General features: G+C 25.8%; 1 protein-coding gene across 4 annotated transcripts; it reads right to left on the bottom strand.

Annotated features, from left to right (window-relative positions):
- Positions 1-725: 725 nt before the first annotated feature.
- On the bottom strand, positions 726-22,143 carry LOC132919631 (nuclear pore complex protein Nup155-like). Of its 4 annotated transcripts, XM_060981366.1 has the most exons (27): positions 21,991-22,143; positions 19,795-19,950; positions 16,544-16,722; positions 16,328-16,453; positions 16,098-16,197; positions 15,872-16,041; positions 13,687-13,835; positions 12,943-13,226; positions 11,365-11,615; positions 8,384-8,640; positions 8,151-8,324; positions 7,959-8,070; positions 6,842-7,059; positions 6,498-6,773; positions 5,210-5,304; positions 4,766-4,862; positions 4,227-4,304; positions 3,947-4,146; positions 3,685-3,835; positions 3,359-3,618; positions 3,131-3,296; positions 2,955-3,041; positions 2,778-2,898; positions 1,690-1,800; positions 1,480-1,600; positions 1,275-1,397; positions 726-1,204 (listed from the first exon to the last, which is right to left on the bottom strand). In XM_060981366.1, exons 3-27 carry the CDS (start codon positions 16,713-16,715, stop codon positions 1,069-1,071), a joined length of 4,035 nt encoding a protein of 1,344 aa, XP_060837349.1. In that variant the 5' UTR covers positions 16,716-16,722; positions 19,795-19,950; positions 21,991-22,143; the 3' UTR covers positions 726-1,068. The 4 variants fall into 4 exon arrangements, with proteins under 4 accessions (XP_060837349.1, XP_060837348.1, XP_060837347.1 ...); XM_060981365.1 differs by lacking the exons at positions 19,795-19,950; positions 21,991-22,143 and adding an exon at positions 16,922-17,068; XM_060981364.1 differs by lacking the exons at positions 19,795-19,950; positions 21,991-22,143 and adding an exon at positions 16,783-17,061.
- Between the last annotated feature and the right edge of the window lie 738 nt (positions 22,144-22,881).

The raw sequence follows: 22,881 nt of genomic DNA, 5'->3' as shown, positions 1-22,881 counted from the left end.
GAATAGCCCCCTCCAAATTTAAAACTCAAATTGCTTATATGTGTGCTGGCAAGGCGAAAGATTTTGCAAGACCCAGGTCGAATGTTTATACGAGGCACTACAATTTGTTTTTCGTGAAGATGTGATTTGTTATTCGGGAATATTTATTTTTCATTTTCTGTATTTTTTGTTATACCTATATTATTATTAATTAAGTAGTGCATAGAAATTACTAGTTATAGTATCTACCTATAACAGGTACAACCGCTATATAATTATTCTTATCCTATATTTTTTATTTTTTGCTTACTTATAACATAACTATTATAATAAATTATTAAATATAAGTACGTATCTACATAATAAACAAGTATTGAAATGTTAATAATAAAAAAATAAACAAGTATTGCGTTGATGATTATAACTATATCATTATCAATAAAAGTATATGTCTGACGTCAATTAAATATTCAAGTATCTACGTAGAACGCGGCTAAAAACACATTTTAGATTCAGAGCGAAGTGATGAATGTATTGATTTTACATTGATGTGTGTTGTTTTTGTCTGAATTCATTTTTTGGACAGTAAAATTGTTTTTTAATTACTAGGGTGGTTTTTGGTGATAATTGGGAAAGGAATATTTCTTCATGGAACCAACATTTGTGTGTTAAGTCTACAAAAGAGAGAATTTTGATAAAAAAAAGAAAACCAATACTTATTAATCTAAAGATAAAATTAATACAAATTATGTTTTCCTTAAATCAATGAAACTTTAATACGTAATCATTGTTGATAAAATAAAATAAAAACAAATTATTGTACATAAAAAAAGTAATTAATAAATTCCCCTAAACATTGTAATACATTTTTATATTAAAATATTATATCAGTTATATTATTTATGTGGAATCTCATTTTATATTACAATCATAATTCATAATAATAAAAAAATTGAATAGATTGTTTCAAAAAAATATCAAGTTATCTCCAAAACATTAAAACTGTCAATATGATACACAACATATTTTACAAAATTAATAGTTAGTTAATTGACATATGAAGAATTTTTACAAATCAGATTTGTTAAGTCAGTTTTTAATGATGTTGTCAAGTTCAGTTTTGATTGCAATGACACCTTCAATCAGTGGACTATGTGCAAAACGGCTATACAGCATGTTTTGACAAATCACTAATAAATCGAATAAGTTCACAGCAATGGATCTCCTGAAAGATATCAATTTATACCCAATAAAAGAAAACTACTTTTTTTTTGTAAATGTCTAACAACTATTACCTTTGCATTCCTGATGGCCATAAATCAACATTTTGTAAATAATATCGAGCCAAACTCATAATAACTTCTAATACGTGCAACTCACTTGTCTTTTGCCACCGTGGATCATTAGTAGAATAAATCCTGCATAACAAATAGATTAATATAATTATTTTAAATAATTATACTGCATTAATACAATTTTTAATAGACAAAAAAATATTACTTTTTATATATTGTTACTAAAGATTCAATAGGAGCACCAATAGTTAACATAGTTGTGTACACAGATTCCAAATCTCCACCCAAGTTACAATTCAAATATTCCAACATTGTTGTTATATACTCTACAAACAATTAAAAATCTTGTAATAAGAGCACATATTTTATTATTTGTATATTTTAGTAATGAGAAATCAATATATGTATTACATACCCAAATCAAAAGTAGATGAATTGATTGGATGTGAATTGGCCAATGACTTTATTTTTTCCAGAGCAATGGTCATTTTGTTGTGTTCGCCAATATCTCCACAATCTTCCACAACTAATGAATAAAAAATGTAAAATAATCAATTAACTAAACAACATAAAGTTATTTTCAAGATAAAATAACTGACATAAAAGTTTAACTATAACCATATATTGAATTAACTATGGATATAAAACGCTATAAGGTATCAATTATTTTTATAGATATTTCATTTATACTGAATCCAGATTCAATATAGTTTAATGTTGTACTAGGTACAGAATCCAGTCTTTGGGGCATTGTATTATAACCTAATCTGTATTGGTAGAATAGGCTATCATGACTTCTGAAAAAATGGGTAAAAATTTTATCTATACAGTGTACTCTTGATTATTTGTGTAATAGGGTTATCGTTTGGCACTCATGGATAAGCAAATTCCGCGGACTATCCATTAAATTCAAATTAAAACAAAAATTCAATAATAGTAAAAAATTATAAATAAATTTTGTGATTTTATGTAGTACTCAAGGTAAATTAAACACCTTTTATTTTTATTTAAAAATTCATAAAATATGGCATATATTTTTTTAACAGAAAAAATCAGTAACAAGTTATTGTTTTTTTGTTTGATAAAACTTAAAATTAACTTGTGATTAAAATATTTTTAACAAAATGTTGTCACATTATTTTTTTTGTATGTATGTACATAGTTCATTCCACAGAAGACCACAGATAACTCACAAGGCAGATTATCGAAAGTGTAGTGTATTTTGGTTTATTGATATTTATTACATCTTAAGGCTTTAGTGATACTTAGCTATATAAACTACCATTATGATTTTATCATATTTAAAAGGGAAGAATTAATGTGTTTATTTTTCAATTTGATAAGTACTTTCATTACTTAATCAAAATATTCAACACTTATAATACTTATAAATACACATGGTCTATTAATATGTTTTTAATATAAAAATAAACAAGATTTAAAAGCAAGTTAACTAAACATCACAATTTTAACTTTAGTTTTATATTAGTAATTAAAGCTTACTTTTTAATAAAATATTTTCCCAAATTTGGTTGACTAGTTCACGATCATCATGATTTGAAAGCTGTAATATCGACAACTGAGCTTCCCATAGACTATGCGGTTCAGCAAAATTACTATAAAGCTAACATACAAATATTATTATTTAAACATTCTTTATCATCAGTTTTGAATGCATACTTCGCCTAATGTAAACAGACAGCTATTTAGCTTATCAATTATATCAGATTTTCCATCAATTTGACTAGACAACAATAAATCCAATATCTAGTTAAAAGAAATTAAATATATAAAAATTACAAAAATATAATACTTTAATAAATAATTAAATCAATATTTAGGACATTGAAACCAACCATTTTCTGTATTTCAGCTACTTGTAACAAGTCTTCAATATCTCTGAGACTGGTAACATTTAATGCGGGTGTACTCAACTTTTTACTGCGCAAACATGCCATTGCCCGTCCCAAATACATAAGGCGATCGCTTAAAGTTAAACCACTCCTGATATGAAAAAAATTACTTTACTTTAAGATTAAAAATATATACATTTTTAATTTTTAATAAAAAAAAATTATAATTACTCTGGTCTTTTAGCCAATGATGCCAGAACTTCAGCTGCCTCGTTATAATTTCCATTATACTCATAATATCTACATAGTACATCTTTAATATAGTTATTGTTATCATCACACCTGGACTGAGCCAATAAAAACTTTTCCAAGCTATGATGTCCCATTTCAATTGTTTCTTTTATTAATTTTTTATCTATCAACCATCTATATACTACGGTATGCATGATTTCATCATCACATGAGATACACAACTTTATCAATTCAGAAATCTGTTTATAACAAATACTATAAATAAGTTTATTAAAAAAATATATGTGTAAAAATAAAATCAATACCAAATTAGAAGATTGTTCAGAAGTTAGTGCAGAATTTTCTAGAATTCCAGGTATTAAATTTGGTCGACTAGGGATAATTACAGATGGATTTTTCACCATGATGGAGTATAAGTAATCTAAACTTGCACTTATTTCTTTGTAAATATCTAATCTGAATTCATAAAAAAAAATATAAATTAACATACTACCAAAAGTAAAGCCTTTTAAATATTACTGTTTCAATAATAGTAATAAGTATTACTTTAAGCCAAGGTTAAATTACCTGAGCATATAGGCACCATAACCTGGTCCATCTCTATCTAATACCATATTGTTGACAAAATAATGACCACCCAAATTCTTTGGATCAATTTTTTTAGCATACTCTTTACACATCTGATATACACCTTCCATGTATGCACAATTAGTATATTGTAAACAAACTGAAGTTAAATTAAACTTAGGTGCTACTTCTTTCAACACCTAATTTAATCAAATTGGTAACATACATAAAAAACATGGATGAAAGTTAAAAAAAAAAATGTTGTTTAATATATAATTACCATAAGAGATTTGTATAAAATTCGTTTACGCTCATCCTCATTAACTGTAGATTGCGCTAATTTAATCATTTCTGATGCCTAAAAGAATCAAATGTATCAGTCACAATTCAAATTTATAAAAAGGTTTTGTTCATTCTCATTTACATATAAGCAATGCTATATTTCTCTCTGTAATTTTTAATATTAGAGTGAATTTATGTATTATAAGATTTAAAATATTGTATAGGATACCACATAGATTTTATTTTTTATAATTATATTTTAATTTAAAGCAAGTTATGAGCAATTTAAAATTAACTGAAAAATTATAATTTTATAATACCCATGATATACTTAAAAATTAAAATATTAAAAAAGAACCTTACATGGTTCTAAATTATATCTTTTATTTTTAATCTGAGATTTGTGAATTCAATCTATTATTAAAATGAAAAAAAAATTGCTGTTATACGTTAGCAAAATAGAAATAACACATCTGGGTATGGAGTTTTTTTAACATACTAAATTATATTTTAATTTTAAATATTTTAAGTATATACTTTTGCACAAGCAGCGTCTTCGGAATGGTATATGGATGGACAGACTTGTCGTAATTTTGTACTAATTGATTCTACAGATGAATTTTCATTTAGGTATCTAAAAATATAAAATATTCTCTATAACACAGATTTCCTATGTTTTTAAATTAGATGTTAATAACATGCATTCAATATTTTTAAATTTAAGTAAAAATTACTCTTTCTCAGGGACTGATTAAACGAACACAAAATAGTACTTTGTCCCAAGGCTGCACAAGTTTCTTAAAAGTGCATACATTATATTTATATTACATATAAATATTTTATACTATTATAGATCACACAATGATCCAAACATATTTTTTTTTTAATAGAATATATCATTTTCTTAGCAATATGATAATCAATATTGGAAAAATACCTCCCGCGTGCAAAATGTTTTAATACGACCTTGTTTATACTCACTTATCTAATAGTTTTTGAACCAAAGTTTGACACAGTTCTTGGTGTGAAAGGATCAATTCTTTGAAGGTAATATTTTCTAATACACGCTGTTCATGCTAAAAAATAATATAAAATGTTTTTAATCTTAATACTAAATTAGATCAATGTGTAATAGATGTGTTTTTGTCAAAAGCATCTCAGTCATTGTTATTATTAATTTTTCAATCAATAATGATGTTCATAGAATGAATAGTATGACAAATTTTGTCAACATTTGAACTTAAAATGCTTATTTAAAAAACAGTGCCCTCGAATTTCAAATATTCTAAATTTTCTAATGACCTACTACATACGTGGGATATGGTATTAAATTTGCAATCAATATTTATAGACATTTAAAGAAAAAAAAATCAATAATTATCCAATGTTTATTAATTGCTTGAAAACATTAAAATTTTAGATGCATAAAAAATACTTATATAAATAAAGGGTACAGGGAAAAAAGTGGAAGTAGTCCATTAATATTTTGGAGTTGATCTTCAAACTGTCTTCCCTTTAACCACATAGACTATAATCTTTCTTCAGCAGTTTATCTAATCTTTTCATTTAATAATAGCGGACTGAAATATTTTTTTGCTCAATCGATTTCAACATCCAATATTACTCTTAATCTATCTTATTAAATCATAAAATCAAAATTGATAAAAATGGACTACAACCGTTTTGTTTTTCCCCTGTACTCTTCAAATATTTTATGAACATTTAATAGTAATAACAGTTATTCATTTTTAAATAATAAAATCTTTGTCAAAAACTGGATTTGAGAAAAATTATTGTTCCTAAATAATTGCTACATTGCTAGTCAGACATTCAGTCAATAGATTTCAGACATATTATATATGCATTTTTATTTTTTGTTTTTACAATTCATAAAAATCAACATATTATTTATTTTCATGATTAATTGATTTAAATTGTTTTATTTACCTAAAATTTATTTACAAACATTTTTAAGCTGATTTTATTTAATTCAGGCTTTTGGACAGGGTCTGGTCCCACCAAGTCTGGATTAATACCATATTAAGAAAATTAGGGGACATTTTTTTCTTTTAAACACCCAAGTACCAACAAGATCAAATTTATTACCAGAAACAATAAATTGAATTATTTTTCCTGCTCCTAAAAATTATATATATATATATGTATATATAATTTCATTGTAAGACGATTACATTCATTCATAGGTCTCTAAGGTTTCTTCAGAATCAAAAATAATAAAAACAAGGTGATTTTTATATTTTTTACTTACATCAATTAATTCCTTCGCTATGATATGAAATTGATGTTCACTGAGTAATTTCCACAAATTAAATACTTCAGCACTAAAAACAACTAATTGTTTCAAACATTCAATAGATTTTGATTCAGATTGATGTGCATCTTGTATAGCTGTCCGTCTAGATGTATCTAATGGTATTCTAGAATAGTTTGCCAACATTTTTGAATAATTGTTTATAAAAGAGTGTAAAGTTTGCAAATGGTTTGCAATAAATGAACAATCGTCTGGAGACACTATGTTGGCAATCTAAAAATAAAAATTTAACTGTTACAAATTTAGTTTTTATTTGTTAAAATTAATTATTTATATTTTACATAAGTTTTCCCATCAGTAGTCTCCATATTAACAGCTTTAATGTTCCAAAGCGGTCTCAGTAAACGACTCACAAATAAATATAATCCATTATGTTTCGATGAGTACTGAACACTAATGGATTCAAATGGTAAATGTGATATATTTGTCTGATTTTTTATAAATATTGGCATAGATGATGGGGGTATAGATGATGTTGAAAAATTACTTGATCCGAAACCTAGAAATGTAACATTACACATAATTCATACATCATTATTTGGGTAAACTATAAGTGTTTAAAAAGATATTAATAAAAATGTATACACGGTGATTCTTTTATCATAAAACACTCGTTATTTCAAAAGGTATTCATGTTTTTGAAAAAAAAAAATTTATATAGTTTCAAGTTGTTAAAAAAATGTTTTTATTAAAAAATTATATTTTTAAATATTTTTTATCCTTATATTTTTTTTAAGTTTTTTAATTTTTTTGAATGACAACATAGTTTTAATTTCATATTCCAAAGCAGAATAACTTTCTGAGTATTTTGATACAAGTCTAATTTAGGGTGAGTAGTTTATGAGTTATTCGTATTTAAAGATTAGACAAGCGGAGAAGTGGACAAACATTTTGCTGGGTAACCCCGTACACCTCCACTCCGCGCATCAAAACTTTAAATACTATGTATCAAAATACTCAGAAAATTATTCTACTTTGGAATATAAAATTAAAACTATGATATCGTTCAAAAAAGTAAAAAACTTAAAAAAAATATAAAGATAAAAAATATTTAAAAATATAATTTTTTAATAAAAAACGTTTTTTTAACAATTTGAAACTATGTAAAAAAATGTTTTCAAAAACATTAATACTTTTTGAAATAATGAGTGTTTTATGATAAAAGAATCAACCTGGATTTTTATACTTTGCCCACAATAATTATTTACATTTTACATTGAAAAATAAAAATAAAAATTTAACCAAAATAACCATAAAATATTAAGACTTAAAAGTAAAAAAAAGATACAATCTTTTTCATTCAAACTAGCAATTTTGAAATTAAAACATAGATAAATAAAAATGAGTAAATTTAAAATATGCTAATTCAAGTATAAACAGTAAATACATATTTCATACTATTATTCTGTGAAACTCTTGTTAATTCATGAAATGATTCCTGCAGATTTTCAGTCACTAATTTGGGCTCACCACCATGAGTGAAAAATGCACGAGTTGCGTATTCTTTAATCTAGAAACATATATATATTTAACTAATTATGAAAAATACTATAAAAATGTTAACTATAGCAAAAAAAATGAAAAATTAACCTTTATATTTTTCAATGACTGATCACAAATAATTGTGAGACATGCCACACATGCTTGAATATCTGTGAAATTTTTAAAATATGTTTTAATAGCATCTGTTTCTGAACCTTGACTGCTGGCTAATAATTCACAGAGAGTGTCATAAGGTTGAAGCATTTCGAATATTTCCAAACCCTATTGTAAGAAAACAAATAATGTATAAGTGAATATAAATCTTTCTCAAAATTACTAACTTGTGGAGCCAAGGTTATATATTCTTGGCGACTTTCAAACTGTTGACGAACAATGAGTGGTGGTTGTGGTAAACTTGGATCATTGTATATCAATAAATTAGGTCCTATATTGTCCAGCGATAATGGACATACATCCAAATCAGTAATAAAATATCTTTCACTAAAATTAGAACTGAATGCATATTCATCAGATGATATACACCACAACATTGGCCTATAATTAGTTATGTCAGTGTTGCATGCCATTATAATAGTACCTGAAAATAAAATACTTTGTAAAATAACAATGGACATACTATTACTATAAGTATGCATCCCATGCTTAAGAATAAAAAAATATACATATAACAATTATTCAATCATTAATTATTAGTTAAATGTTATATATTTTAAAATATAAATATAATTTATATTAATTATAATGTGACAGATAAATATTGGAGCAGAACAAGCGTATGAACTAGTATCTCCACCATCAGTGAGCAAAGTATTATAGAGAAAATATAAATAATAAAGGGTATTTTCTTATATAATTCAATGCTTATATGTATTATAATTTTATTGTATCTTTTACTGTTACAATACATATGCGTTAGTTATTGTGTTACTGTCAAGGAAAATACTGGCTGTGCTGAATACTGTTTTGCTGACAAAAAGGTTAAAAAAAAATGAATTAATTTTCTTATACAATATTATTCCTTATAACTATAATTTACTCTCTGACAAATGCAGTTTATAAACCATGCCCCTCATTAAATTAGATCAATGAGATAAATATTAATTATATACCTACACACACACACACACAATATAATAATAATTGCAGTAATAATATTCAACAGAGCTAGAGCCCAGATTTATATGCACCTAAAATCTTACAAATAAGATGTTTTTATGATTTATAATTCCATAAAATAATCTTTTATATGCATAAATATTCTTTTTTGGAAAAGTATGATTTTGAATGTAATATGATTTTAAATACTAAAAAAAACAAATAGAAGTACCAGTTTATAAAAATTATAAGATAGTTAAATTAATCTTAATCTTTAAAAAATTATTCAAACAGTCATATTTAATCAACACCATGGTTACATACTGGTGTATATTGTTTATGTATATTTTACATGTGTAGCACATAGTTACATACCTAAATTTTAGATTTATGAATTTAAAAAGCAATAATAATAACATGTTATGTACAATAAAAATGTAAACTAATTGTATTTTATGGGTAGAAACTGATTAAGATCAAAAAGATTTTTTTTTTTTTTTTTTATAAACAATTTCATATTTTATACAATTGTTCAAATTAAAACCCACATGGCAATATATTCTTAAAATTTATAATTTTGCACAGAATAATTTTTAAATTTGAAATATGCTTTTTTATGAGTTAAAAATATTTGTATATCAGTTTGTAGGAAAATGAATTTTTGAAAAAGCTTATCAAAAAATATGTACTGTCATACTAGTATATTAATATAAACTAGGTAATTGGAGTTAGTACAATACTTCTGAATTTTGACATTTTTATATGCTGCAGTTTAACCAACAAAATATTATATTAATACTAATATAAGGTGTGATCAAAAAATACCCAGATTTTTCAAATAAAATTTTTTTTATACAATATTATTCCAAAAACACATTATTATCACCTTCTAAATAATCTCCCTAGGAAGGAATACCATCTTCTTTTAAATGTTGAAAACATTCCCAGTAGGCACTAATGAGAATTTTCTTAAGATCGATTACTGAATTTTGTTTAATATCATCAACTATTTAAAAATGAGGCCCTTTAAGTGTTGATTTTAATTTCAGAAACATTGTGCTGGATTAAGTAGGATGTGTATAGTGGTTATGGGACTATTGGAGTCTAATTTTTCGCTAAGAACTGACAATGAGCAATAAGCTGTGAGCAGAGGCATTATTGTGATGCAACATTCAAGAGCACTTTTCCAACTTTCTTGCCTTTTTTCCCTAACATATTCATGATATAAAAACAGTTTGTCTTTTAGGCTCCCAATCCCATTTGCTGACTTTGTGATGACTGACGCTTGATTTCAACATCATAACCTTAAATCCAAGTTTCGTCATCTGTTATTACATTTTTTTTTAAATTTAGCTCATTTTCCCATATTTCATAAAGTTTTTGAGAAATGACCTTTCTGTTTTGTTTTTGTTTAATGTTGAAGAGACGAGGAAACAATTAGGCTGCGATTCAGCTCATGCCCAATTTTTTGATTAATATTTCTTGACAAGAAAAATAAGATATTTCTTCCACGTCTTCTGCAACTTGACTGATAGTTAATTGATGATTATTTCGGATAGTTTTATGAACCCAATTAATGGATCATTCGTTTTACTGATTGAAGGTTAGTTATCCTTAACGGATGTTCTACTTTCCTTAAACTGTTTAAGCTACTCAAAATATGTTGAGACAGAAAATTACCTACAAAGTTTCACTAAAACTTTATCCTAATTTAAAACAAAATATTGTGCACACACATTGTTCTTCTATGCTTCCATTAAGAAATTCACTAGATAACAGAAACATAATTTTGTAAAAATGCCAAGAAATAAAAATAAATTTTGTTATTAATTTAAAACAAACACTCTAATCCTCGCTAGAAGTTAATTTATCGAATGACATTATCTAGGTTTTATTCCCTTTATTGATATAAATATTGTTAACATAGTTTAGATATTTTTTGATCATACCTCGTATTAGAATACAATTATATGACACTTGCATGGACTTATTTCTTTGGATATTGTTTTTAGGTGTTTGTAACTATCAATATATTTGTATTTAAAATCTAAAAATATTTAATTTAAAAATTATAATACATTTTGATAACTATAATAAATAAGTTTCAAATTCATACAAATAAATAATTCCCACAACGACACTAATATGTTATTGACAAATTTTTTTTTTAAATATTTGAATTTCCAATAATGAAATAAAATTATACCTCTATTATATAACACTTGCTGTACACAACTAGGTTTAGATTCTCCAATAACTCTATTATATCCTGGTGGCAAACGTATGTGTACAAGTTGTAATGTGTAAGGTCTAGTATTGCTAGAGGTTATAGCTCCAGTAGAAAAATACAATCTAAACCCAGACTTGGATACAACCATCAGATGAATGTTAGGTGATTCAGTTTCTTCTATAATTTTTATACTACTCAATATAGTTATTTGAGCTATTTCCATAGTTCTGAAATAAAAATGTATCAAATTCTTGAATATAACTGAAATTTAATTTATTTTTGATACTTGTTTATTATTGCCCCGCCACTAAGCGACAGCACATTAGAAATATAATCTAAAAATTATATTATTTTTATTATTGATACTTCTCTGATCTTGATACATTATATGAAGTTAAGTGAAGTATACGACATATTTATGAAAAAAGGGTAAATACTTCATATCATACTTAAAATAATATTTTATTTTATTATAAATGTTAGTTTAATGTTGGTTTGTCACTATACTAGGTTGTCAACAGAGCTAGAAGTTATAAGGCTAAAAATTGAAAATATGCAAAATAAAAACAATATTTTAATTTATTTTTTTATTTTTATAAGAGAACTTTTAGATTTCTTTTTTACAAATTTTATATTTTTCATATAATGGTATTAAGGAACTAAGTACAGTTTGGCAATGGAATATAAATTTGAAAAATCCAATAATCACAGTACAATGCATCTAACATCAATTAAAAAAAAAAAAAATCAAATTATAGGAAACTAATAAATTTGTTTGATGTGATCGGTGATAATAACTCATAAAGTCATAATGTACCTACTATTTGAAATTTAAAATACATCTTATTGTTTGCATACTCGTATGATTGAAAGTTATTTTGTTTATTTTATAAAAATATTCATGTAAATAGCATTTAAAACTTTTAATTAGCTAAATAAAATTTTGTAAACTATATCAGATAAATTTGAAATAATATAATTGTAATGAGCTATTTATTCATGACAATATTTAATACAAGAGAAGTAAATATATTATGTAGTTCAACTTTGGTGATTATCCTACAGCATTGTTTCTCCTATTCTAATACTCCAGCAATATACATTTATACATTCAGAATTTCTAACCGTTGTCAATTGTATGCAGATTGGTGGTCAGTAAACGATTTCATTGGCTAGTGTAGAACAAGAATGCATAAATTCAGACATTTTTTGGTTGAATAATATTTTACTTTCTCGTAGGACCGACGACCATTTAATAAGTAATCCATTTAATGTTAACAAAAAAAAAAAAAACATATTTTTAATACAAATAGACTGTGTGTAAATGATTAAGAAATGACAATGGATTTTTAGGAAATAATCTTATTTTTTTTGTGTTTATTTATGTGTAATTATGAAATATTAGTTATTAATTGTTAACAATATATTATTATTATTATTTATAGTTTTATTTGAAAGTTTTGTTATTGTAAGAATTTAAAATGATCCGACTTTATATGGCTAGGTGGCGAGTAGATAATAAAAAAGAACCTATTTAAAAATAATAATATTTACCTAAGTAATTTGGAAACTTGATACTCAAGATTAGAATGTGACAAAGAAACAATTCGGCTCGTAGATTTACCATCAGATCCAAGATCATACATTTCAATTGAACTATTTTCAGTCAGTGTGTAAAGTATGTGTCGTGTATTATCAACAGCTATTTCAATAATGGCGGAGGGTTCGGTGATTGCATAGGTTAAAAATGATGGTAGAATATACGATAGAGTTCCAGCTGAATGACAAACTTTCTTACAACGTCTTCCATTTCCAATTGAAAACCATCCCAAATCTTTCTAAATGTTTGAAAAAATTAATGCATATTAATATTTTTTAATATTGATAAAGTATGTGCAATTTATTCCAAATAAGAACAGGCTTTGGTGGAGACCAGTTTATGTCAGGTGGCGATCAGACATCACCTGTTTGTCCTAACCTATCTGCAGTGCGTAATTGTGGGGGGGGGCAAGAGGGGGCACTTGCCTCCCCTGACAATTTTTAAAAACTAAAGGTATATATTTTAACCGTGTGGGAGGGGTGGAGGGGTTTTGATAATAATAAATATATTACATTCATTATACATTGCCCCCCCTAGATTTTTTCACAGTTACGCCACTGCCTATCTGTACGCCTGCTGTGTTGAAAAGCCCATGTCCATGCGCAAAAGTTGGCCATCAAAGCCTGTTCTTAATTGGAAGAGACTATAGATAGAATTTATTATTTAATAATATAAAAAACTTTGAAGACAATAAATACCCAATAATCAATTTCAAATAGGTTACCATCTTCACTTGCAAGAAAAATTCGTCCATTGTCAGTTCCGACAATTTTAGAAGTTATCACACCTTCAGTAGGAACTTCATAAATGGTATCTGTAGTAAGTTCCAATTGTTTTATACTTTTACCTAATAAAACAGTTAAATAAAAATGTCCTTTTAGAGAATGATAAAATACATTATTATTAAGGCTAAAACAGTGACATTAATAACATTAATATTCTGTCTTATTCAGTGGCATATTTAGAATTTTATCAAGGAAGAGGGGGTGCACTTTAATTGATAAATATAATTTATATACTTATTATTAGTAAATATATATAAGTTTATAAAACTATATTTTTTTGCTTTGAAAATTTATAGTTCATAATTAATTCTTTATAAAACGATAAGAATACAATATGTAGTATTGATAAATATACAAATTTATATGTAGAACGAAAAAAGCAAAAAATAGTGCACTAACCAGTGCCAAACTTAAGGGTTTCAGGGCCTAAAGGCAGCTACTAAAGAAGGGGCATTTTTATTTGGTACTTGAACGGGGGTCTGGGGCCCGAGAAGGTAAGGGCTCTTAGGCAGCTGCCTAGTTTACCTAAGCAGAAGAGTTAAGGCACTGGCACTAGAGTGAGTGTTCGTCGACTGTAATGAGTAGTGAATTATTGTGCTGGATTAAAACTAAAATAATGCAATAATAAATTATGAAGGTAACTCATATTTTAGTGTGATTATTATTTGTATTCCATTTAATCATTGGAATTTATTGTTTAGAACGCCTATTTATATATACATGCCCTCCCCCTACAATATGTTTTGAAATAGCAACCAAACGCTTATTATTAGAAGAAAGATAATAATAGGACCGTTATTGATTAATGTCGATTGACAGCATTTTACGATTTACGATACAAATTGTTTTCAATCATATACATGCTTAATATATAAATATTATAATAAAGTGTAGCGTTTTCAATAATACTATTCTGTATTTCTATAATTATCGTACCACATACCTCAGTAAAAAATAAAAACAAGGGGGATCTATCCCCCATACCCACCTCTGTAAATATGACACTGGTCTCATTTAATATGGTATTTAACCATATGAGTTAATAAAATTCTTAAAACAACAAAGAAAGTCAATCTAATATATAGTAAGTGTCAAGTTTACTACTTTCTTGAATAGGTCTCCACCCTAGATGTGTTTAATTTGAATTCAATGATAAATTATTATATATAAAAAAAACAATTCTGACCAGACAATAGGTTAGGTGAGTCGATATTACTGGAATACTTTATTAGTTTATTACATAAGTATACATAATTATATTAGTAATAAGGTAGGTTGAATTTGCTATAAATAGCTTAATAACAAAATTGAACTAAATATTTTTAAATTTCATTCTACAAAAGAATAGAGAATGATAGTTTATGATTGTTGAATATTTCAAATTTCTTTGATTAATATTTTCTGAATTGCATACAACAAAATATCAATAATTGTATGAGAAGAAATTATCATACAATTTTAAATTATATAAAAATATGAGCTTTAATTGTTTTAAAAAAAAAAAATTAGAGGATCTCAATATTAAATTTACAATATCTTTTTTCACCATTAAATTTGAAATAAAACTAAAAAAATAGAAAATGTTGAATATCTATGAATAGCACAAAACGATTCAGTCTTTTGAAAATTATCTTATGTCTAGTAGATGCTAATATTTGATAAAAATTTCAAGTCTGTCAAGTGTTATTCATTTTTAATTCACGAAAAAAAAAATTGAATTTGTTTATAAAATTTAAAAGCAGACAATTATTTTCCCTCAAATACTTTGAAAATAAATGGAATCTTTTGACTCTTAAAAATATCTACTAAATCCAGTTAGCTTTTGATCTTTGTGTTGAAGTTTAAGATATAGCTCAAAATATTATTTTAAATATAAAACAAGCAAAAAATATTGTTCATCTTACAGAATCTGAAAATAGAATGAAATGTTATTCACTCTTTGAAATGTCAAATAAGTTGATCTTAATATGTATTATAATGTAAGTAATGAATAATTTAAATAATCCGAGTAAGTACGATTAGCATTTCTATTACCAATATCTTTTATTTATTATTTGTTATTTTTAAACACAAAAATATTATGAAATCATATAATTACCATCAACACTGGTAACTTGATTAAATGTTACTCCTAATATTGCAATGTTTAATCCAGTAGCTAAGACTAATAAATTCTTAATATGAGCTTGAAATACATTTGCTTTAGGTTTTACCAATGCTACTGCAAAAATAGTTGAGTTCATTCCATCAAAATAAGATAAATCCGTTCTAAAATGCAAAATTATATAATTTAACAATTATTTAGATCATTGTTAATATATTACCCTTCTCTATAGTCCCATAAAAAGAATTCTTGATCAATTGTGACCCAAACTCGGTTGATACTAGGAAATATTCCTAACTTGCGATGAAAGTTTTGTGCATCTATACAAAAGTTAGTAACAAAATATTTTTCAAATTATTATTATAAAATGTATTGTGCACAGACATAAAATAATATATGCAGGTAAATAAAAAAAAAAAAAATTGGAGACATTTAGTTTAAAAATAATACCATTCCATTGCTCTAGTAATGCGCCTGGTAAGGGTATCTTGTGTTTTGATTTAAGAGGAGCAATTGAAGGCATCCCTAGACCTTCTTTAGGATAGTCATATTCTGTGCAACCACTAACACTTTGACCTTAAAGTTAAAGAAAAAAGCACAGTTGTTTATTATAACAAAATTAAATTATCTAAAAACTCTTATATAATATCATTATTTGGTACTAACTGCTTTTAGTTATTTGCATTTTCTCAACAAGTGTAGGAAATGAATCATCTGCTGCAAAAAATTTATCCAATATTTTACCAGATAGATCTAAACTATCTTTGGCTGATATTGATTGATTAATCATGGACATGGAGTTGTCCATGGATCTTGAAATATTCATTGAAGAATCCATCTTTAATCTAAGTTGACATAATATACTAATCATTATTTATTCATCAATCAATCAAAAATATACTAACATTTTAATTAACACGGTGGTTATTTACTCATCTAACATGAAAATGAAAGACGAAATTAAACTAAAAAAGTCTCAAGCAATAAGTATTGACCACGGTATAAAAAGATATCAATTGTTATACTGATTGAAAAAATAATTACTTTATTATATTAATTCTAAATTCAATAGATTGAAGATTCCATATATATTAAACATCGTGGTATTAACTTACTGTTAACAAATAACAAATAAAAATGTTAACATGAATTAATAAACAAAATACAAACTATTTAACGGGCTCCGGGCAGTTCTTCCTCTAAATTAAAAGTTCGAGATAATATTCTGGAAGAAACCATCCAATCAGGCAAATCTTAAATTCAGGTACACCAACTTTGATGTATAAATATTCTATTTTTCCTGAATTTATGTCATAAACTCATAAACATACAAATAATTATCCACGACAATTTATTATATTTATTTTTTGTCATGTAATTATCTATGAAAGTATGAAAGTCGCTACAAAAATATTAAATTGTATTTTACTAATTTTAGTAATTTTAAATATTGTCATCTTTATTTTATTACCTAGCTTTTATTATTTGTTCATTGACAAAAATTCACTAGTATTTACACTTTACAGCTATAGGCGATATAGCTATCTATTACGTGTTTTTATAATAAAAAAGATGGTGATTGATGCAAATCATTAATTTTTGAATTACCTATAACATTTTGAAATTTGAGTAGATTTTCAGTTTAATAGTTAGTTTAATGATTTATTATAGGTAATGAAGTGAAGCAATGGTCTTAAAATTTGCAAGTGGGACAGCTGCCCATTCTGACACCCGCGTGCACACGCTTAAGTATATCATAGATTCATAGACATATAATAATTTTAATTTTAATCGAATAATTAATTTTTAATATTATTTATATACAACATTGTAAATATCTATTAAACTACTATTAACTAACCTTAATAAATATTTATTTTTAATCATTATTAAATATTTAATGTATATTGATTTCAATATATTTTATAGTCATAATTTAACTAATACATATTAAATAAATTTAAATTATTATAACAATTATTATTTATTAAATAATGAAATAAAATATTTTTAATTAAAAAACAAAAATTGGTAGGTAATTATGGAGAAAATTGTCAATTATTTTTATATAGTAAATTAGTAAAGACAAGGCAATTTATTATGAACAGTTGGAGAAATAATAAAATGTATTTAATATTTCTATATCTATAAAAGGATTAGAAAATTAAATGAAAATTTAAATTGAATTTCTATTATTTACAAAATATTTACGGATATTTTCTGTACTTAGGTAGTTAGGTATATATTTAAAAATGTAATAACATCAAACTTCAAGTTCAAGTTAGAACAAGTTAACCTCTTCTGACTAACCTAAAGCTGTTAGCTATAATTATAAGTATTATATATTTTACTAATTTAGGGGTGAAACTAAACAAATTTTGAAATTTAAATAAAATTATCCCCTTTTTGTGGGAGTGGGGAAGTTACATTTCCGGCGCCGGTTTGATCTATATTTCCCGGTCCGAAAATATTCACCAATCCACCCCTGGGTAGAGATACAATTCAGTGGTGTATTGGAGGGTATACGGCGTATACTTACTTCTCAATTTTTATGTTTAGCGTATACTCTCTAAATAAACGACGATACGCGGGTATACGGCCGTATAGCCCCGTATACCTGTTAGAATTTTCAAAAATGAATAAAATGCACTAAAAATACTACAAAAATGACCTTAAAGCATAAAATTCCCTAAAAATACAAAATAAAAACTGTACTATTAAATTCTATATTTGATGAATTAAATTTCTGTAAAGACGAGCCTCGAATGTAATCGTTAGAAAAAAAGATGCAAATGCATCAAGTTCTGGGCCCTAGCAATCATGATTAGTGCATTAATCACTAAGTTATTGGTAGTTAGTAACCATTGTAATTTCTTAGACTGTACTATTTTTTTTAAGTTAATCTCTGGTCAAAGTGATAGGTATACCTGATAATTAGAATAAAGATTGTTAGTTAATTCGAGCGAAGCGAGAAAACATTTTTTTTTTGATTTAATTTTATAGGTATATCATTGACACCTAAGATCTAGAAGGCGTATACCCACAAATATTTTTAGCAATACACCCCAGTGGAGATACTGTTAATCCATGTAGCACGGCAGATTACAGATTTTATTGATATAAAAAGAAGGGCCGACGGCATTGACATGTTCATGACCGACGGTCCCTTATGCACACTACAACGTTTTTAGAAGCAGACGTATTTTTAGTTTCTAAATGAAAAACAAGCAAAAAGTGAACGTGAGTAGTAATAATAAAAAAAATATCGATTATTTCGTGTTTTTAGGACGTAAACTGTTTCGGACACATTAAACAATGCGTGCTATTTTACCCAATTAGAATTTAGATTTTGTACCGTTTTATTTTTCCGAAGACCATTGGTATTACCAATTACCATTGATTATAAATAGTAAATACTATACAATATACTCACTGTTCATTGGAAAGTTTTTCAGTGACCTACAATAAAACTCACGGTAAATGAAAATAAGAACCAATAATAGTAATAAATTCTTAAAAATAGTACGAGTAACGACTAATATAATTTTGTATACCTATATAATAAATATACGTACTAGAGAATAGAGATTTGCCACTGACGTCTGACACTATGTCAGTTCTAGTTCAATTTATTGTAGACATTTTGTCTTAGAACACTAAACTAAAAAACAATTTATTTCAGTGCAATATGTAAGTGCACTATATGAATTTTTTAGTTAATTCAGTCATTGAAACTATTTTTCCAATTTCGAAACAGTACGAGACGAGCGGAGATTTTATGCTTTGAATTGAATTTTGTATTGGCAGCTAGTGCCACGACCAAGCCGCCGCCGGTATTGCTTTGAAGCAAAAAAGAAACACTCTACCAAATACCAAGTCTACCACGATATCGCCTCGTAGTTAATTGTCAATCGTACCTGTATCTGCTAGAGATTTCGTGGTTCCAGTGCCGCTGACATCTGTTGTTCCTAGATCTGTATATCGTCACTCGGCTTGTACCAAAGAGTCCGCTACATTACCGCCTAAGCAGAATTGTTGAACACGCCTGCAGTACTGCTCGTATCCTTCGAATCCTATTGTTACACCAGCATTCTGTTCAATGTATTCGGTTAAAGTAAATTATAAATTTATAATCCCTGCGGACGCTAATCGCTTTGGTCATAACACATGTATAACAACCAATTTAAAAACCACTGTCTTGATCAATTCCGTCATTAAATTGTGTTTGCAAATTTAATTCTGCAGACCATTAAGAAATTAATTAGGCAAATAAATAAAATATATAATAAATAGTTGTGTAGAGTACAGACAGTACAGTGTCTCTAACTAACCAATAATGTCTGTTTTTAATTTATGTTTAAAAATTCTTACTTATTAAAAGTATAAACCACACATTTTTAAAGTACCATAAATTTGCCATCAGAACATAAAAATTGTTTAATAATTAACGCTTATACAATTATAGTTTAATCTAATCAATTTTACTAGATATACTTTATCTTAATAAAATTTCAAAACTTTGTGTGTTAATAAACTAAACAATTTATTATGAATAAACACAAAAATTAAACATCAATTAAATAATAAGCTGAAACAGTAAATAATAATAATGTTATCAGAACAAAAATAATACAGAGGACTATACAATTTTTAATGATTAGACGCCTTCATTATTTTTCCATATGGCCGTGCGAAGGGTTGATGTGCCTTGAAAGCCATTTAAGCCTCCTTTAACTACAACAAAAATATATCATTAATATCAATTACAAATTACAATTTAAATTCATGGCTATACTCTTAGTTTATTTCGATATTAACTATAATATAAAGTATATTACAATATAATATACATATATACATTACACACTAATACACTATAATATTTATGTTTATATTTAAGTTAAAGACCCAAATGCTTGTATAATAAATAATAATCGAAGTATGAAATGAACATTATTAATCATAGTATCCTGATTTTAATAGTAAACAATAATAATTAAAATAATATAATATTATAGAATAACTGCTGTGATTTAATATCAAAAATATACATAAAACTGTAAAATTGTTAGTTTCAAAATTAAATTCATTATTTTCTAATTATAACTTTGTTTTAAGAAAACTATGTTTTATAGTATAGGTGAGGGGCGTCCAAACTTTTTTGGCCGCGATCTACTAAAAATATACTTCACCTTTGAGGATTGACTTCCATAAAAAACCTAACCACCGTCCACCATGATTAATTTTCGTGTGCGTAGCCTAAAAATAATTTCTAACACGATCGACTTTGAAATCGTTTTCGATCGACCGTTTGGCTGCCCCTGGTATAGGTAGTCAAAATAATGCATTTTTTTTTACAAATTCACAGCATTAATTATTATAATAATTGAATGTATTAATACTTACAAAATTGTCTTTGACAGTTTCTTTGATTTTTCTTTTATTGTTAAGTGACATTACATTGCTACAATAAGGTCCACCTTATAATATGATTACAAATTTTAATAGTTTAGTGTGATAAATAATAATAATAATAATAATTTAAAAATTATAAATTTATAATATTTTAATCATAGTAATATAATATATTATGAACGTGGATTTTATATATGATACTTGTATGTTAAGTGTCGTTATATTAGGTTACATTGAGAACGTCCAGTTACGGAGCATTAGGAATTAAGCCCGTGCAATAAAGAATATATTACTATTCAGATATTTGAAAGATTTAATTTTTAGCATCACACAAATAAGTACTATATAGTATATAATACTTAATATCAAGCACGGCACTAGAATTATTTTCCAGGGGGAGGGGGCAAAATGGGGCAAATATTTTTTTTACATGGGCTAAGGCTTTTTCAGCAATCAATGAGGTTATTAAAATAAAATACAAATATTTTCGTATCATTTAACATAACATAATATAGCTATTAGTTATATAGTACAGACTTTTAAATAGTTAAAAATGTTTTTAGAATAATGTCAAATATTTTTTATGAACCTTATGTAAGAAAAATTTTTAATCACAGACCTTCAATAACTATATATTAATAATGAATAACAATGATGTACAAAAATGACAATTTCTTTATTACTTTAATATTACATACCTTTGTGAATGAATGATTATGTTGTTTTACTGACATTTCATAAATATAAATTAAAGTAATTGTGTTTAGTAATGAACAAATGAATTTGTTTGACTCGACTTCAATAAATTTGTTTGTTTATTTTCATCCAGTAATTAGTATTTAATAAAGGTAATAATAAAAAAATAAAAGATTTTTTCCTTATTAGACAATAGGTACTAGTAGGTTAGTCCATAATAAAATACCAAAGATATTATTTGTTCAAACTTCATTTATTCAATTATTATAATTTATGATAAATTCAATTTATTCTGCAATTTATAATGTTTTATGACTTTATAATACATCGTAAATATTTTTCAATGTGGGGGGGGGGGGCTGAACTGTTTTCTTGCCGTACCTACTTAATATTTATGTAAATAAAATATAGGTTATGTGTTTATATTAATTATTACTCAGTATCAATAACATAAACATACTATAAAATCTCGTGTTTTCTTTTCTAAACTTTTTCACTGGACAATATAATAATTGCGCCTGAATAATAGGTATTTAAACTGTTACTGTACAATTTAGATATTAAACGGATGTACGGATGTAATATTGTTTATTTATATTTTTTCTAGCATTTTAGTGTGGACACATAGGTTATAGTGCTATAGATACTTAATAATAAACATTCAACATAATAAGAGATTCCAACTAATGGTGTATATTCAAATATACAAAATTAGAGTGACTCTTAATTTATTATCTCTTTAGGTCAAAACCATTTTCTCCCAACAAAGAATAATCAAAAAATAATAATATTTCCATTATGTTCTTATATTATATTTATCTTTTTTTTTGTAAAAAATATTAAGTACTTATGAATTATTACCTAAAATGATATTTTTATATTTAACCGCAGAT

The sequence above is a fragment of the Rhopalosiphum padi genome, chromosome 2, assembly GCF_020882245.1.
Source record: "Rhopalosiphum padi isolate XX-2018 chromosome 2, ASM2088224v1, whole genome shotgun sequence".
Classification (NCBI taxonomy): domain Eukaryota; kingdom Metazoa; phylum Arthropoda; class Insecta; order Hemiptera; family Aphididae; genus Rhopalosiphum; species Rhopalosiphum padi.
Note: the sequence above shows the minus strand (reverse complement) of the source record. Positions and strands in the feature narration are given on the sequence as shown.

Coding starts and splice junctions, on each gene's coding strand:
- LOC132919631 (XM_060981366.1), bottom strand. CDS start 16,715: ATGGATTCTTCAATGAATATTTCAAGATCCATGGACAACTCCATGTCC. Junction 4,305..4,765: donor AAGACGCTGCTTGTGCAAAA/GTATATACTTAA, acceptor TGATTCTTTTAG/GCATCAGAAATGATTAAATT. Junction 4,147..4,226: donor TTTTATACAAATCTCTTATG/GTAATTATATAT, acceptor TGATTAAATTAG/GTGTTGAAAGAAGTAGCACC.